Here is a 19,036-nt window from a genome sequence, read left to right as displayed (position 1 = left end):
CTAAAATTCATATGGGGCAACAAAAGACCCCGAATTGCTAAAGCAATCCTGAGAAAAAAGAACAAGACGGGAGGCATCACAATCCCTGACTTCAAAACATGCTACAAAGCTACAGTAATCAAAACAGCATGGTACTGGCACAAAAACAGGTGCACAGATCAATGGAACAGAATTGAAAGCCCAGAAATAAAACCACACATCTATGGACAGCTTATCTTTGACAAAGGAGCTGAGGGCATACAATGGAGAAAAGAAAGTCTTTTCAACAAATGGTGCTGGGAAAACTGGAAAGCCACATGTAAAAGAATGAAAATTGACCATTCTTTTTCACCATTCACCAAAATAAACTCAAAATGGATCACAGACCTAAAGGTGAGACCTGAAACCATAAGGCTTCTGGAAGAAAACGTAGGCAGTACACTCTTTGATATCAGTATTAAAAGGATCTTTTCGGACACCATGCCTTCTCAGAGAAGGGAAACAATAGAAAGAATAAATAAATGGGACTTCATCAGACTAAAGAGCTTCTTCAAGGCAAATGAAAACAGGATTGAAACAAAAACACAACCCACTAACTGGGAAAAAATATTTGCAAGTAATATATCTGATAAAGGCTTAATATCCATAATATATAAAGAACTCTCACAACTCAACAACAAAAAATCAAACAACCCAATCAAAAAATGGGCTGGAGACATGAACAGACATTTCTCCAAAGAAGATATACGGATGGCCAATAGGCACATGAAAAGATGCTCATCATCGCTGATCATCAGGGAAATGCAAATCAAAACTACACTAAGATATCACCTTACACCCATTAGAATGACAAAAATATCTAAAACTAATAGTAACAAATGTTGGAGAGGTTGTGGAGAAAAAGGAACCCTCATACACTGCTGGTGGGAACGCAAACTGGTGCAGCCACTATGGAAAACAGTATGGAGATTGCTCAAAAAATTAAAAATAGAACTACCATACAATCCAGCCATCCCACTACTGGGTATTTATCCAAAGAGCTTGAAGTCAGCAATCCCAAAAGTCCTGTGCACCCCAATGTTCATTGCAGCATTATTTACAATAGCCAAGACGTGGAAGCAACCTAAGTGCCCATCAACAGACGAATGGATAAAGAAGATGTGGTACATATACACAATGGAATACTACTCAGCTGCAAAACAGAACAAAATCATTCCATTTGCAATAACATGGATGGACCTTGAGGGAATTATGCTAAGTGAAATAAGCCAGCTAGAGAAGGATAATCTGTGTATGACTCCACTCATATGAGGAATTTAAAATTATGGACTAAGAACAGTTTAGTGGATACCAGGGGAAAGGTGGGGTAGGGGGTGGGCACAAAGGGTGAAGAGGTGCACCTACAACATGAATGACAAACATTAATGTACAACTGAAATTTCACAAGATTGTAACCTATCATTAACTCAATTAAAAAAAAAAAAGAGTTCTGTTCCTACCACTGCTTTGTAGATGGGTCAAGAGTCACATGCCTCTGAGCTGCCAGCCTGGGAGTTTCTCTGAGAGTGGCTAGATGGATGGCCGCTTTCCCAGATTATTACTGGCCATGGGAAGTTCAGCTGAGTCTACAACCAAGGCCAATACCGGTTGAGACCGTGATTCTCTTCTGTCATACGAAAACATGACTCATCTTGAGGCATTGGGTTTACAGCTTCATTACCAAACACCCTGCTTATCTCATAAATTATTCACCACTGGCTAGAGTATGGAGGATCTGACCTATGGACCCAGTGACACCTGCTTTGCAGCCTTCATTCAGTTCTCTCCATGACCAAGTAAGAAAGACTTATCCTACCTGCATACTGTATTCTAGGGTATCTGGGCTGCAACTCATAACTGGAAACACTCCTCCATCTTCCAGAAATGCTCTCCAAGGGAAGAGCATAAATGCCTAAAAGAACAAAATAATAAACATGATAATGTTGTAGCATATCCTTAAGTAATAGACATCTGTATACATACAGATGTACCCCAAACACGGTAGAATGATTCATTTAGTATATAGAAATAGTTCTACATTATCAGGGACTATCCATCAAGAGGAGAGAGTAATAATCTTATTTTTTTAAGCTGATTTTTCAGAAAGTAGCTAAACACAAAACTCAAATGTTCTTAATATTAGGAATCTTAAAAATTTGTCCTTCATCACCATAGTGCTCTAAATTTAGGTAACAACTCAAAACCAATGTCACAATGTTACACATGGGCCTCTATCTTCTCCACATCACTATCCAACAGCCAAGGCATCCCCTACTCCTTGTGGTACCACATGCAGTCCTAGATATAGTGGGCCTGTCTACCTGACCCCATTCTATACTTCCAGACATGGTACTGGCTTCAGACAACTCCTAGAGTTGGAGCTGAATCAGGTAGCAGGGAGCCAGGACACCTGCATCTGCTTAATTCCAGGCAATACCCAAAGGCAGCAGGAATGGGCCCAATGGTCATGGTCCAACCCTGTCTTCTGGGTCTAAATGAGGGTGAGGAGTCATTGTCTTGTAGTTAGAGAAGGTAGAAGTGTGGGACTTACATGGGGTTGAAGTTGGCATTACTTGGCTTAGCTTTGTAACATAAAAACATTAAGTTGGAGGTTTTGGAATAAAAAACCAGGGCTTATGAGGTGATTTTAAAGATATGTCCACAAATTCTTTGATACTCTTCCTGTTAAGAAGTAGAGCTTACTCCCTCTCCTCTTGAGTGTGGGCTGAACTTAGTGATTCTCTTCTAATAAAGAGAAAATGGCAAATGTGATGGGATGTCACTTCTGAAATTAGGTAGTAAAAAGACTATGACTTCCATCTTGAGTACACTTTCTTGCTCTCTCTTGAATTACTTGCTTTGGGGAAGCCATCTGCCATGTTGTGAGGAAGCCCTGTGGAGAAGCCCACCTGAATAGGCTTGAAAGTGGATCTTCCGCTGCCTACCAACAGCCTTGAGAGTGGGCTTGGGAGCAGATCCTCCTCCAGTAGAGCCTTGGGATGACTACAGCCAACACCTTGATCGCAGCCTTGTGAGAGATCCTGAACCAGAACCACGCAGCTAAGCTGCCCCGAGATTCCTGAACCTTAGAAGCTATATGAGATAATGAATGTTTATTGTTCTAATCTGCTAAATCTTGGGGTAATTTGTTATGCAGTCATGGATAACTAATACAGTTTGTGACCTAGTGCTGCCATGATGGCCCAGCAGTCTGATCTCCAGCTTCCTGAATCTTAAACTCTTTAGTTGTAGAAGATGAGTAATTTTGTTGGTGCCTGGGAGCAATAATATCTGCCAGGATTACGTTTGATAACACATGTTGTAACCAAGGCTGTTCAAAACTCAGCTGCTGCCATAATTTATATATTGTAATTGCTGTCATAATTATTTGTTAAATGGAAAAGAGCAAGTGTGGGATTTGCTACCAGCTGTGAATAGATAAGCTGTTGCTCCAATTAGACTGCTGAGCAGTTTGGAGGCAAAGACCCTGACTGGGAATAACCGCCAGCCGTGGGGGCCCAGACTGCTCTACCGTGTGAGTGAAGGGGAGCCAACCAAGACTGAAGGGCATCAGAGCACAGAGAGCCCCCACAAAATTTCAACCAAATGGAAACAAAGTGACATAATCCCCTACGCACCTCACACATTTTATAGGTATAAAAATACCTCTCAACGCACCTGGGGGCTCCGTGGATCCAGTGGCTGGGGCAGGCTGAGCTGCGAAGCAAAAATGCTCTTCACGAGAGAGTTGCTCAGCGGTGGCAATCCGTGGTACATGCCATCTGAGACAGACTGGTAAGCAGGAGCATTTCCAGTTGCCAGAAATGTTCTTCTACCGAAACATGGAGGGAATCTCAATTAAAGTAGCTACTTAAGCTTCTAAAGCTCAAAACTTTCTTTAAAGTGACTGTAACAAGATAATGTTTTGAGATATTAGGTTTCTTCCTCAGTGAGATCATCCCTCACTCCCATTTCTTTACACCTTGCCCTTCACTCTCACAATTCACAGCCCTCCAGGAAAGGGTAGAGATACCCCTAGACTAGCACTGTCCAGTAGAACTTTCTGCAGTGTTGAAGTGTTCTATATTTGTCCAATATGGTAGCCACTAACCACATGTGGCTGTTGAGCACTTGAAATGTGGCTACTGTGACTGAGGAATTGAATTTTAAATTGTATTTCATTCAAATCAATATTAATTTAAACTTTTAAATTAAATAGCCACATGTGGCTACTGTAATGGGCAGTTCAGCTGTAGCCCTAGAACAAAGGTATTGATTGTTTGTTGAACTGATTTTTTTAAGACCAATAGCTGAGACAGCAACTCTTGATATGTATAACCAAATTTTAAATTAAGTAATAAGAGCCTGGGAAAGAAAGCTTTTTGTTTTGTTTTGAACAAAACTTGGCTTTGCATATCAAGAACCAAAAATCCTGAAGACTAGAGCATGAAATTTATACCATAAGTTGTAGAGAAGGAAGTATGCATGATAAATTACAATGATTTTCTTGCCCTGAAGGAAATAAGAGTTTTGCCAACAAGGAAAGACTGTTTCTAGAGCTTAGATCTAGTGGATGCCTAAGAAAAGATGCTGACACAGGATAAGCTGGGGGAGGGTATCCCAGAACAGAAGGGACCTTTTGCCTGGATCCTCCATGGGCTTCACCCAAGTCATCAAAAAGGAGATCAGCAATGGCTGAGGGAGATTTTAGCACTGATGGAAATGAAGCAGACTCCCAGAGACTAGCAGACAATCAAAGTGTTGGGGAAAGGCCTGGGGAGTGCCTGAGCTCCCATAAGAGGGTGTCCAGGTGGGGTGCTGAGCAGCACGCCAATCAGAAGAGATCTGGGGTTCAACCAGCTAATTCACAACAAGAGATGCGGGAGATGGCTGCTCCCCCTCAACTGCCGGGATGATTTATAAGCACCCCTAGGGACTTACGAAGGAGGGGAAGGGTGTGGTCTAAGGCCTAAAATTAAGGTCCAATACTATGTGCTTCTTTGACATCCGGTAAAATTGAGAGGGCCTCTAAAGGCCTAACCACAAGTTCTCCTCCGCACTCTGCTCCCACAGGTAAGGTCCTCTAGTCAAACAATCTTCCTTATAAAAGGGACAAGGGCAGTCCCTGCTTATCCCTGAGCAGCAGTTTCGGTTCCCTGCCAGATTGCAAAATTATTCTAACGAACCAATCACATCCTCCTGTTATCCAGAAGGTACCACACCCTCTTGATACTACAAAGCCTGCCTCCCACAGCCCCTGATTTTTCACTCTGTTCCCAAGTACACTTACTCTGTGCCCTGCATGGCGTGTAGTGTCGTCCTCTGCTGAGCTGTGATCATATGTTACTAATAAACTGCTGTGGATCTCGTGTGTCCAGTGTTCAGTGTCACATGTTCGGCCATCCCATAACCTTACAGCAGAATCCCACCCTCACCAACAGGGTGAATAGGAGGCAATTAAGACAAAGTGAAAAGGGGATACTCTTGAATTAACTGATTTTAAATGTCAAACTGACCTCTTTTAAACTCTAAATGTGGCTGAACGACATGGAATTGGAAAGTTTAACCTTTTTGCCATCAGCAGAAGCAGGGGCTTATGAATTTAAGTTCAAAAACAGATGAAAGGAGCTCTCTATTTGCACATCAAACCATTGTACTGGGGCAAAATTCATTTCAGTCTTTTCACATTTTAATGAGAATTAACAAAAGATATTGAGTACTGTTATACACTGAGATCCTGGATAAAATAGTTGATTTATCCTAATAGCTCAAGGATGGAGCTTGGAGTTGCTCAAGGAATATATAAACATCTTCTCCCGTTTCTCATATCTTTCATATGTTTTCTCATGATTCTCAATGAGCCCTGCCAAGGGACTCATGATTCACTCAACACCCATGTGACAGTGATATATCAACCACCTAGTATGTACAAGGCTCTGTGCCAGGAACCGTCCAAGACACAAAGATGGGTCCCATGTGGCTCTGATCTTCCAGCCCAGGAGGGCCTGGTAAGGCGGAGCTCATTCTCTGGCTGCTTCTGACCTTCCTCTAAACTCCCAAGGTCCTTTCTCCATACACGCCTCTCTTATGGCTCTTATCGGTTGTACGCATCCACTTAAAACAATGGTACCAAAAAGCAGAGTCTTCTAATGGAAAGATTTCTTTTCAGCCCAAATCAAGAGCACAGAAGCCCAGTATTGCGCACACTCTCTCCCTGGTTGGCTCCTTTCACGTCATTCCTGCTCTTCTCTCCCAACACTCCACGGAATTATTTCTCTCTCAACCTCTGGGGCCAGCTTTGTTCACATTTTACTTGTTCAATCCCTGACTACATTGTTTATATTTTAAAATTTATTTTATATTTATTATTAGGTTTTGACATCGCAGAAAAGCTTCCTGGCTGGGGAGAGACTGCCCCTCCCTGGGCTAGCCAATTCTTAGAGACCTCAAAGGACTGGGCAGGGAGTGTGCCTTTCACATGCAAACTAACCAATCCAGACCCCTACTTCCTGTCTCGGACTCTTGCTCCCCAGGAAGCAATATTCCTCTGCTACAGTCATCCCAGGGCTAGTTAAGGGGTAACTAAACGCCATCCCTACAGCTCCAAACCCACTGGAGTTATTCAAACCAGCCCATCTTAAACTGTTCAGCCTGCCCCGCCTCACCTTTCCAGGCCATGGCCGAAGCACTCTCTTTGTTCCTAACCGACACAGACACGGATGCTTTCCAATGTGGCCCTGTGTGGCGTGGCATGCCTCCTGGTTCTAGGACTTGTGAGTATAATAGACTTTGTTTTCCTGAGTCTCTCCTGTGTCTCCTTTAGTGGCTGCACCTGGCTGACCATCACCTAAAAGAACACAGGACTCCGACAGGCTCTCTTATCCTGGCAAGCTTGTGCGGAACTTTGTAACTACCAAGTGCCACAAATGACCACAATTCTTGACAGAGTTTTAGAGCCCAAACACAGCTTTGTGTACATACTAGGTCTATTGCTTGCAGCCTATTAAATAATAGCAATATAGTTCAGATGTGTATATGGCTGCTACTCTAAGCCACAGAATCATAGAATATGATATGCTCTCTAGAAAGACCAAATTCAGATCACAGGCACCCCAATGATGAAATCATTGGTTATCCTTTCCTTGCTTTCCTAATTCCTCAGTCTACATAACTGTCCTTCACGGGAGCCATCTCCCTCTATCAATAGTATTGTTTATTAGGGAGCCGGACAATGTAATGCTGTGGAAAGAAAGGGGTCTCAAGAGGATAGCCAACATTTTTAACACTAGATCCTCTTTTATTTCCTCCCTCTCCATGGACCCCATATTTTGAAGGATTTTTCTACCAAATATCCATTAAGTGTTTTCCTGTTTTTAACGCAAAGCCACATCAGCCTCCAGCCCCAGCTCTGAACTGCAGGAAGAGATGAAGAAACGTGACAGAAAGGAAGGAACAGGACTCTGGAGTCAGACAAGCTGCATGAATGTAAGTTCTGATACAACAAGCTGTGTGACCTGGAACAAGTTATAACAACATCTCTGAATCTCTATTTTCTCGTCTGTAAAAATGGTGAAAATCATTTCTGTCTCATAGAGTTGGTACGTGGTGAGGACTTGACCAAAGCAAGTTGCCTCTCCTTCTTATCTCACTTAGTTCTTATGATTCCAGTTAAAAGAAGAAAGAAAGAAATTTGACATTTTCTGCACCTGCAAAGTTTTTGGCAAATGCGTTTTTCATCATGCCCTTCGAAAAACTGAAAATGGCTCTCGAGCCCCTGGGACCATCTGCTTGGATCCTCAGTCATTAAACCCTGGCCTGTGCTTTCTGCTGGGGTGCGTCTAACCAGCGCAGCTTGTCGGCAGCACTCAAAATGCAGGGAGACCCACAGGCACAAAAAGCTGGCTTGTTGCTTGTGCCAGTGGCGCAGCTGCCAACCACAGCCCCTAATAAAGTCAGGTCTCTCCAGGAGTCCACTAAAATACCAGAATAGATGCGCCAAATTCCCCAAACGGCTCTGTCACCCTCCAGCTGCCTTACTGTCAGTAAGGAGTGCAGGGTTTCCTAGAACACCAGTTATCTTGTGTGTGAGAGAGCCACCCACAGCAGGATCCCAGGCAGGCTGGTTCAAACCACAGGGAGTAGAGAATTCACAGGGCACATGTTAGAGTTTTTCCTGGAGGCAAGGATATAAAGAAGAAAAAATTAACAAAAAACATCTGCAAAGTGGTCCTGAGGGGGCCAGGCAAAAACTATGGCTCTTCACTTCTCAGACTCTGGGGACCAGCACCGTGGTCATGAGCGAGGTCCAGCCCACAGGGCCTTCTCTGTATCTACCAGAAATCCCCAGATAACTCTGAAGCACACTTTAATATCTGCACGTTTAGAGATACTTAAACTAGATTAGTATGAAAATTAAAAGTCAAAAAATGAAGAGGGAATCAACAAAGGTTCAAGGATGAAGAAGCTGGTGTTGCCTTTTTTAGAGACGGCTTGATGTCTTCCTGAACCAGGTATACTGAAGAAGTGATTGGACTGTCAAGCTGTTTCCTCAGGTGTCTCCTTTTTACCCTAATCTGCCTGAAATCAACAATATGCTCAGATTAGAGGTTTTTGTAAATTTTTTTTTTTTTTTTTTTTTTTTGCTGAGGAGGATTCACCCTGAGCTAACATCCGTTGCCAATCTTCCTCTTTTTTTGCTTGAGGAAGATTAGCCCTGAGGTAATATCTGTGCTAGTCTTCCTCTGTTTTATATGTGGCTCACCACCACAGCATGGCTGACAAGTGGTGTAGGTCTGCACCTGGGATCTGAACCCATGAACCCAGGCTGCCAAAGTGGAATGCAACAAACTTAACCACTACACCACAGGGCCAGCCCCTAGAAGCATTTTTTATGCCATATGTTTTGCTCTGTTATATAGAGTCCCTTTGAGGACTTTGTTTATTTATTTTTTGCTTCCCTCCATCACTGAAGTGCAAAGGAGTTCAATTCTTTAAGTCACGGAGTGGCAAACTTTTTCTTAAAGGGTCAGATAGCAAATATTTTCAGCTTTGTGGACCATACTATCACTGTTACACATACTCAACTTGCAGCTGTCGTGTGAAAGCAGTCAGAGATAATCCATAAATGAATGGACAGGGCTGTGTTCCAAAAAACTTCATATTTATGGACACTGAAATTTGAATTCCATATATTTTTCACGTGTCACAAAATACTGCTCTTTTCTTGATTTTTTTCCCCTAAGCACTTAAACATGTAAAAGCCATCCTTAGTCCACAGGCCATACAAAATGGGGCAGGGAACTATGACAGTAGCTGGTCGACTTCTGACTTAAATAGATGAGATTAATTAGAACCACTGTACCATCCAAGCATTTACGTTCAACCCAAATGATTAATCCACCTGAAATTAAAGATAAGCTCAATCCTCAGGCGTTTCTTGAATTGGCTAATAAATAACTCCTACAGGTTGGGGGACATATCCAGAGGTGAATGACAGGCCCTGGGCAATGTGATTCCAACACCAAAGGAGGACAGCACCAACTTCCATCAGGCCCTTGCCCAAGCTTGGTGGAGGGCAGGTCAATAGGGGCAAAGTGAAACTTCTGTCCCTGGAAACACGCACCTGTCCTGCAACCTGAGCTGATCTGTGCCACAGAGAAGCAGGAGCCAGACATTAGGTGACCTTGTGGGGCATTGCCCTGTTGGCCTTGAGCCACATGCTTCCCCATCCCCCAGTCTACGGAAGCATGCTGCTCTGATTTCACGTAAGAGTACAGTTCTTTCTTTTCAAACTCTGGAGAAACTTTCAGTTTACATAAGTAAAAAGTTCCCTGGGTAAACAGTCATATTTGCTCAGACTTGGTGAGCTCTGCGAAGAGCAGGGACACTTCCTCAAGCTTCCTGTCTCTTTTGATTATCTAAGGACTTCTTGTTTGCAGGTTCAGCATGCAGCAAAGCGATCAAGAAGGATGACATTTATCTTTCAGCTTCTCTCTTCCTCCCGCCTCCTGCCTTCTCCTCGGTCTCCTTTTCTATCCACACTGCTGCCTGGCGTCCATCCTGGTTCTCAGGCTTTGGAGTCAAAGGCACCTAGGTTCCAATTGTGGCCTCCCACTTACTAGCTGTGTGATTCCAAACACACACATCCTGAAGAGGTCTGAAGGAAAAAGGCCGGAGGAAATGCGATGAATGAGGGTGTACCATCCCGGGTGGTTCCCTCTGAGGTCCTCTGAAAAGTACACCAAAACCACACATAGGACACAGTTCCCTCCATTCCTGCAGACTGACTGTGCCGGGACAAAGAGAGCCCACAAAGCAATTCCTGGAGGAGGCAGAGGGCTTCCCTGGGAGAATAGTAGCAAGCTGAACCCTGTGTAGCTGGAATCCCAAGAAGGATTTCTGGAGCATAGTCCTATTTCTTCACCCTGTGTAAATTCCTTGCAAAGCTGACTTGGGTTTCAGAGCCTGGAGGGCTAATGAACGCCATTCTGACAGTCAGAGCCTTTATCTCCTACCTGCCTGACTAAGCTATACCTCAGAAAGCTGTTTGTCAATAAAAAGAAAACGCATTAGCCTGATTTTTGTTTTTTGGGGGTTTTATTGTGAGGAAGATTGGCCCTAAGCTAACATCTGTTCCCAGTCTTCCTCTGTTCTATGTGGGACACCTGCCTCAGCATGGCTTGATGAGCGGTGTATAGGTCCTCGCCCAGGATCTGAACCCGTGAACCCCGGGCCACCAGAGTGGAGTGTGAGAACTTAACTACTGTGCCACCGGGCTGTCCCCTACCCTGATTTTTTGTCCTGTTGAATTTACATTCTAAATCCAAAGTTCCTTGATGCTCAGAGTAAAGAAAATGCAGAATAGAAAGAGAAAATACAGTTCAATACAATTCTCACATTTCCATTCTCTGCAGACACCCATGCTAATGGTGGAAAGTGATTATAATCCACAGGAAAGAGCATTGCCCTCTGAGGTCCCCTCATTGGCTGAATACTCACACTGGGAATTAATCAAAGGAAGTTAATTAATTTTGACAATTTAAGAATAAGCGGAGACCCTCAGGCCCGACCTCTTTCTTTCCCATACAAAACTTATTATTTTTACTGGAAATGCTGTACTCTTAATCCAAACTAATTTTCTCATCAGTCATGATTAATTAACCAAATAAACATTTTTTTTTCTTTGCAGAGTACTTAACACTTACAAGGCCAGAGGGAAATTTATTTATTTATAAATTTAACTCAGGCAGCCCATTCCATTGGCTCCAGAAGAGCAGTGAAAATTCTGTTTTTTTCAAAAGGTCAATAACGGCTGGAAAAAATCGACAAAACTCTTAGAAAGAATCATCTTCAGAGGTAGAAAAAATATTATTCCCATAAAACAACCTGAACGTTGAAAGCAGCAATTGTTATATAAACTAACAGTATCGAAATCACATTTAATAAAATCAAGGATATCATTATCTGACAGGAACACATTCTGCACAGACGGCCTTTGCAGCAGAACATGTTTGGCAGCCACAGTGCCCTGGAGCAGCCTGTGCCTCTGACCATTTTAAGCTCATTAGCTAATCTTGCCAAGAGCGGCCTCCCACCATGGTCACTCAGAAACACCTGCCCTGGAGAATTTGCTAGACAGGATTAATGCCCCAGCCCTTACCGGATGAGGTGCCTCACTGCAGCGTCGAACTGCAGAAGCATGACCTCCCTTCGGAGGAGCAGGGCCTGGGACACCTGGGTAGGATCTTGGGGACTCTGGAGACTGTCAATCATTTTCTGCAGCTCTTGAAGCTCAGACCCTAGAAGATGAACAGCATTGAGTTAGACAGTCTGAACTACAGGCTACTGTAGCTAACCCAGGGAGCCATCATTTCACCTCCAAAGCTAACATTTTACCTAAATGGACTGCTCGCTCTTTGTTTGTGGGTATACTAATTATATCGTTTGCAAGACTAGCAAAGCCTTATGTTCTAGAACCCAAGGTCTGATTTATCTTTCCTTCCTTCCTTCCTCCTCCAGGAAGACAAAAACTTGCTTTGCTTTTCAGCAGAATAAAAACATGCTGTTGGAAGAAAGTTTTAAAGTTTACAAGGCTATAGTCTCTAAATAGATTGAAAAAAAGAAATTACAAGGAATGGGAAAGTATAGGCCTCAGCAGATCTATTATGGGCTTGAAATTATTATAGATTGTAAACCAGTACTCGTTTCTCATAGCCACGCCATCCAAATCAGCCCTCTCTGTCACTGGCTCATCCTGTCACTGGCTCATGGATTAAAGAAGACTCAAGACCATCAGAGGCAAGCAAAAAATATATACGCCTATATGTATATGTGTATACACACATACACATATCCTTCTAGGAGAGTCTCATCATTTTAGAAGTAGGTGTGGGAGATCCTAAACTGGCTTATTTCTTGGACCCTTACAGCAAAAGTAGGCTGAGTATAAATAGAATTATACGTGTTTCCGATGAAAATTTAAGTTAGGGGCCTATGGGCACTCAATGCTGGGTAGAGGAACCTGGCCTGGGTCTAGATGGCTGTACTAGCGTCTGTATTATTGGCCCAGGGAAGGAACTGGTCAGATTGGGAGAGCACAGTAAGAGAATGATGAACCCTTAGGGAACATTGGTGGGGCTGGTGGTTGGGCCCAGACTTCCAGTGCTACCAGAATGTCAGCTGATCTGAAATGCTTGTCAACTCCTTGTGAGGACAGTGATAGTTTTCTACTCAAGAGTACATCCTGCTATGAGAAGAGGATTGTGGAAACTGATCGCTGTGCCAGATACGCCCTAGGCAGAAGTGAGATGGGAGACTCACGAGGCATTTCCTGAGTTACTCTATCTCAACAGCTCGTCCAGACTTGAGGAGCCTTCTACTCTACCTGGCCCAGTACTGGATCTCTTTCCACATATCCACATGGAAGGCAGAGGAATTGAGGGAGTGAGGAAGCCATCCATGAGAGACTGATCGGGGCAGAACCAGGACTGAGAATGGTGGCTAACATACTTGCAATATATGCTCTTGGAATATATGCTCATCTTAGGAAAAAATGAAGAGCCCAGATGGCATATCCATTTGATGTTTTATACACAACAAAAAAATGTTTTTTGGATATTTTTCCAGCCCTCGAAGAAGTAGGTCCAATCATCACACTTTTCATGACTCCTCTATAAATCTGATGGTCATATCAGGCTGAAAAGAAACTGCCACCAGGAGAAGAGTCACGTTAGAGCACATTGCCCAAGAACTTTAGTGGTAGATGGGTGGAGGGTGGTCAGTGAGCCTCATTGGTTCAAGGCCTAGTGTGTTTGATCTACATGCGATACACAGTCAGGTTAAGCAACAACCAGTGGAAAGTGTTTATAATCCTCTGCAATGATGATGAAAATAGACTGTAAAGTTGCACACACCCTGTGATTAAAGCTCTGAAAAATGTAAATGGGAAGTGCATTGGGCAAGGGCTACAAGGGAGTACAGATAAAAGTATTTCACTCGTTAGCGTGATTGGATTACAGGTGATATTTCTCTTTTCACTGTTTCCATTATCGTTTATATATTGCTATGTGGGCACCTCTGCAGGACCACCTCCCAGCAAAACCGTTCTGTGTTGATAGGTGGCATTATCACTAAAACACAGATGTGGGTGCGGGGACTACTCTTTTTTCATTGTTTACTGATTGTGACTTCTGGCTTCCCTTTCTCTGTGGGGTCATGCTGCTTGGTGGGAAGGGAGGTGGCAGGCACGGGTGGGAAAGGCAGCCTGTCTATGAGGACGGAGTAGGTGGTTGCCATGTGGTGGTGGTGCTGGGGTTGGGAGTAGGACCCTGTACCGGGAAACATCAGGAAGAAGATGAGCTTGTGCTCGTGCCTTTTCCCAGATCAGAGAGAGAGAAGAACCACAGTGGCTCTGTCCCCACGTGAATACTGAAAGCTGGGACACTTTGTTCCTAGTCTGCCTTGGGAGTTCCTGAAACCCTGAGTTGAGTGTGTAGTATCTGGGCTTTAATTGGCCTCCTAATCCTTTACAAGGAAATCACAATGTAAACTCCCACATTCTGATTACATCCTCTGCTTCACGCTGACTCCAGAGGGAGTTGCTGGCTTTCAAGGAAGGAGAGAGTCTGGCAGCGTCTACAGAGCTAGTCCACAGAGTCTAAGAGCTGCTTCCTCAGTCAGCGGGAGGACCAAAGCTGAAATCTGGAGTGTCCCTTTAAAAACTATTTTAAAGCATGTAAGTCCTCGAAAGTCATTTTATCTAACTCCAAATAGCTCTGAGATGGTTAAAAGGAGTTGGGTGGGTATATGAACAGCCCCATCTCATCCTTTCACCTTAACTCTCCTTGCCTCCTCTGGGAAGCAGGCCAACAACTGAGCAGCCTACCCATTTAAAAAAGATGATTATCTGAGAGTGGGATTTTTTTAGTTCAGTTTGCTCTTTATCTATTTTCAGCAAAGCAGAGTATGCAAAACTTTGCACATTCTCCCTGGAGCACAAATGTTTTTACTGGCAACATGACAAAGTACGTGTCTCTAATTGCACACCTCAGAAAGCCTAGCCCCACATATTCCAATGCTTTCCGGTTCAGAAGTATATAAATAGTAAGAAACCAATTTCCTTCATCCTGAATTCTAGGTCCTCAATTTGGCCTCATTTCCCACTGTTCCTCAGTGCCACACTGGTGAGTTCACCATTTCTCTGGGCTGGCCTGTTGCCCTTGCAAGTGTCCTTTTCTTCTCTCGCCAGGACCATCCCTCCTGTTTTCCTCCACTGATTCAAGTGAAGGCAAGACCCCCAGCTCACCTGCCCTGCAGGCTCTGCCCTCCCAGCCGCTGTAGGGCTTCCTATGCAGTGAATTCCTATGGAAACATGGCTTTGGCTCTATCTCCACTTCTAATTCATCCTCATAGAAACCTGTCTCCCCATCTCAAGGGTGGGATGGCATCTTTCCCTGCCCATCCTCCTTTCTCCTGTCCCTCATCTGAAACCCAGTCCCCATCACCTCCCAACATCCAGGAAGCCCCCTAATAGTGTCTCAGCTTATCTTCTGAGTAAACCCCTTTTACAATAGTCCCCGATTACTAAAAGGAAAAGACCTAAGAATGCTTTGGAACTTCTCTAGTCTCTGATGCTTACATTGAAGATCGGCTAGTAGTTTTGAAGCTCATTAGTCTGCAACAATTCTGGGATTTCTGTTGAGGCGGCACCAACCCGCCCCTTCTTCACGCTGCCTCTCCTCAGACGTAGGCATCGATCTTCCTCTCCGATCACCACTTGTACCCTTCCCTGAGTCTCCCGTCTGAATGTTTACAGATTCCTTCAGTGTTCATTAGCACAGTGCAAATCTACCAGCAGACAAGTCAGACTCTCCCACAAACCTATTTCCTTTATGTATCGGCTAGAGAAGGATAGATTCGGGTGAGATCACATTTGTTTTAAGTCCACTAGGTTTAAATAAGCATATTACCTCATTTCTTTGGCTCTTCTCATCCTTTAAGATCTTTGGCTACTATGTTATAATATATTGTTATTAATTGATTAATATTTACATGACTAATGACATAATTTGGATGGGAGTCAAATCATTAAAATAACAAAATCAGTTTCTCTGCTTCTGATAAACCCAATTTACTAAGCATTTCGGTGCCTTTACTTTGCCTCGTGCGTTTTTCTTAGAACCTGGTTCTGAGGTGGAGTTCATGGATTGGTGCTGGGCAGATGATACGCAAGCCTCAATTGTTCTTGCTACAAGGATATTGGGTTATTGTTAGCCCACCCAGGGCTGTCTGCAACCTTCTTGACTGTGAATGCCTGGCTCTGAGCTTGCCCTGCTAGTTTACAAAGGACAGTAGGGAAAACGGAATGAAAGAAAACTAATATTTAATGGGGGCTTGTACATCCTTCCAGAAATTTTACAGATTTTAACCCATAGAATATCTTTATGAGACAAGTGTCATCATTCCCATTTCATCGATGGACAGGGACCCAGAGAGTAAAGTACTCAGCTTCTAGGAACCAAGTGGCAGAGGCAGGGTAAATCCCAGGCCCCCAACTTCTAACTTGGTGTTCTTCGTGGTTTAACCTGTAAATGTGGAATTAATCAGTTTGGAGACAGTACATAATGGGACTTTCCCTTTCCCCTTCTTACCACTGTCATTTTTGAGAAAATATTTTAGTTCTATCTTTCCAAGTATTAAGAGCTTCACAGTTGGGGCTGGCCCCGTGGCCGAGTGGTTAAGTTCACATGCTCCGCTGTAGGCGGCCCAGTGTTTCATTCGTTCGAATCCTGGGCGCGGACATGGCACTGCTTATCAAACCACGCTGAGGCAGCGTCCCACATGCCACAACTAGAAGGACCCACAACAAAGAATATACAACTATGTACCAGGGGGCTTTGGGGAGAAAAAGGAAAAAATAAAATCTTTAAAAACAAAAGAGCTTCACAGTAATTAACTAGATGGGGAAAATCCATTCACAATGTATACACATATCAAATCATCACATCATACACTTTAAATATCTTGTAATTTTATTTGTCAATTATACCTCAATAAAGCTGGGGGTAAGAAGTGTCACAGAATTTCAACTGAATAGTGAAGGTGCTTTTAACCACCTTTAATCACTTACCGATGCTCTCAGTTCCTCCCCAGTCACCTCTCGAAGGGTTAGGACTTAGAGGAAATTCAAAACATGCTGGACAATTTCCAAGTTTAGCAAAACTGAAAAGGTAGGCCACAATGTCGTGGAGAGGGGCTATCAGCTGCAGAGTTAGCTTCAAGGCTCTGAAAGCTGCCTGTGGGTAAAATCAATACAAGGAAATGAGTTTTAAGAAGTTTCTAAGAGGTATATAAAAACATATGAGCATTGATTAGGGACAATATCTTTAAACAAGAATATTTAGATAAACATTTTCAGAGCATAATACAGGATAATAATTACAGGATAATATCTGAAAAAAAGACCAACAAACCTATTCATGAAGTGGGTTATATGCCTTTGGACAAGGTAACTCCTGTGGGGGCGGGGGGAGGTGGTGGTTAAACAATTTGTTTCTCTTTGTTGAAAGCCATTGGTGGTCATAAACACCATCAAAATGTGTTTGTATGACTATCAATGAAGTCATACAAGGGTCATACGTAAATTTCTAGAAGGGACCCCATATTCAGACAACATTGCCCTGAGGGAATACCTGTAAGCAAAGCAAGATATCTACTAACACGGTTTAAGCACATGACTGAAAACCAAACACTGGATCATAAATATCAGCAACATTCAAGTGAAGAAAGAGTGAAAAATTACGATTTAAGTGCAGAAGGTAGTATTTTTATATATTTTAAAAAACATCTAAAAATTTTTCAATGAAAGAAAGTGTAGGTCTATTTTTAATTTTTTGAGGAAACTCTATACTGTTTTCCATAATGGCCGCACCAATTTACATTCCCACCAATAGTGCTCAAGGCTTCTCTTTTCTCCCCATCCTTGTCAATACATATGGTCTCTTGTCTTTTTGATAATAGCCATTCTAACAAGTATGAGGCACTATCTCATTGTGGCTTCGATTTGCATTTCTCTGATGATTAGTGATGACGAGCACATTTTCCATGTACCTGTTGGTCATTTGTATGTCTCCTTTGGAAAAATGTCTATTCAGGTCCTTTGCCCATTTTTAATCAGATTATTGGGTTTTTTTGTTTTCTTTGCCATTGAGTTATATGAGTTCCTTATTTTAGGTATTATTTGAAGTATTACTCCCTTATCAGATATGTGGTTTGCAAATATTTTCTTCCATTGCGTAGGTTGCCTTTTCATTTTGTTGATTGTTTCCTTAGCTGTGCAGAAGTTTTTTAGTTTGATGTTGTCCTACTCATTTATTTTTGCTTTTGTTGCCTGTGCTTTTGGGGTCATATCCAAAAAAATCACCAAGATGGATGTGAAGAAGCTTTTCCTCTGTTTTCCTCTAAGAGTTTTGCAGTTTCCAGTCTTATATTTAAGTCTTTAATCCATTTCAAGTTAATTTGTGTGAGTGGTATTAGATAGGGGTCCAGTTTTTGCATGTAGAACTACCATATGATCCAGCAATCCCACTTCTGGGTATATAGCCAAAAGAAAGAAAATCAGTATCTCAAAGAGATTATCTGTACTCTCATGTGCATTGCAGCATCACTCACATTAGCCAAGACATGGTAACAACCTAAGTGTCCAGTGGATGGATAAATGGATATAGAAAATGTGATACACACACACACACATATGCACAGGAGTATTATTCAGACATAAAAATGAAGGAAACCCTGCCATTCACAACAATGTGAATGAACCTGGAGGATATTACGCTAAGTGAAATAAACCAGACAGAAGATACATACTATATGATCTCACTCATGTGTGGAATCTAAAACAAAGTCAAACTCATAGAAAAGTTGTTGCCAGTGGGTGGGGGAAATGAGAAGATGCTGGTCAAAGGGTACAAACTTTCAGTTATACGACAAATAAGTTCTGACGATGTAATGTACAACATGGTGCCTATACTTAATAATACTGTATTGTATACTTGAAATTTGCTGAGAGAGTAGATAGTTGTTCTCACCACCAAAAAAGATAACTTTGAGAGGTGATGGATATGTTAATTAACTTAATTGTGGTGGTCATTTCACAATGTATAGGTATAGCAAATCATCATGTTGTACACTTTAAATATATACAATTTTACTTGTTAATTGCACCTCAGAGCTGGAGGGGAGGAGGTGGAAGGAAAAAAGGGTGAGAAATTTAGGTTGCTAAACAGCTTTTCACTTACAAAGAAAAGTCAGGATGTTCCCAAATTGCCATTTTCAAAATTGCACGGAATTTAGCAAATATTTATTTGAGTGCTTTATGTATTTCTATATCCACTGTTTTTTTTTTATGGTTACCCTCTATCAGTAAGTTAGGTACTAAGAGCAACCCCTCAAAAGCAGTAGCCTGCTAATGACTGTGATTAAGGGTGATAGCCTCTCATTAGCTTCAGAGCATCAGGGC

The 19,036-nt window shown here is 42.6% G+C and overlaps 1 protein-coding gene across 5 annotated transcripts in view; it reads right to left on the bottom strand.

Annotated features, from left to right (window-relative positions):
- The window catches only part of CCDC162 (uncharacterized), a 165,506-nt gene that overhangs the window by 40,990 nt on the left and 105,480 nt on the right, over positions 1 to 19,036 (bottom strand). For all 5 annotated transcript variants that reach the window (XM_070559199.1, XM_070559200.1, XM_008520826.2 and 2 more), the window contains 4 exons: positions 16,646 to 16,811; positions 11,678 to 11,816; positions 3,697 to 3,850; positions 1,835 to 1,930 (listed from right to left, as the gene is read on the bottom strand). In XM_070559199.1, coding sequence (XP_070415300.1) covers positions 1,835 to 1,930; positions 3,697 to 3,850; positions 11,678 to 11,816; positions 16,646 to 16,811 — 555 coding nt within the window. The remainder of the gene's footprint in view (positions 1 to 1,834; positions 1,931 to 3,696; positions 3,851 to 11,677; positions 11,817 to 16,645; positions 16,812 to 19,036) is intronic.

This window comes from Equus przewalskii, chromosome 9, assembly GCF_037783145.1.
Source record: "Equus przewalskii isolate Varuska chromosome 9, EquPr2, whole genome shotgun sequence".
NCBI classification, from domain to species: Eukaryota; Metazoa; Chordata; class Mammalia; order Perissodactyla; family Equidae; genus Equus; species Equus przewalskii.
This window is presented reverse-complemented; position numbering and strand designations above follow the sequence as displayed.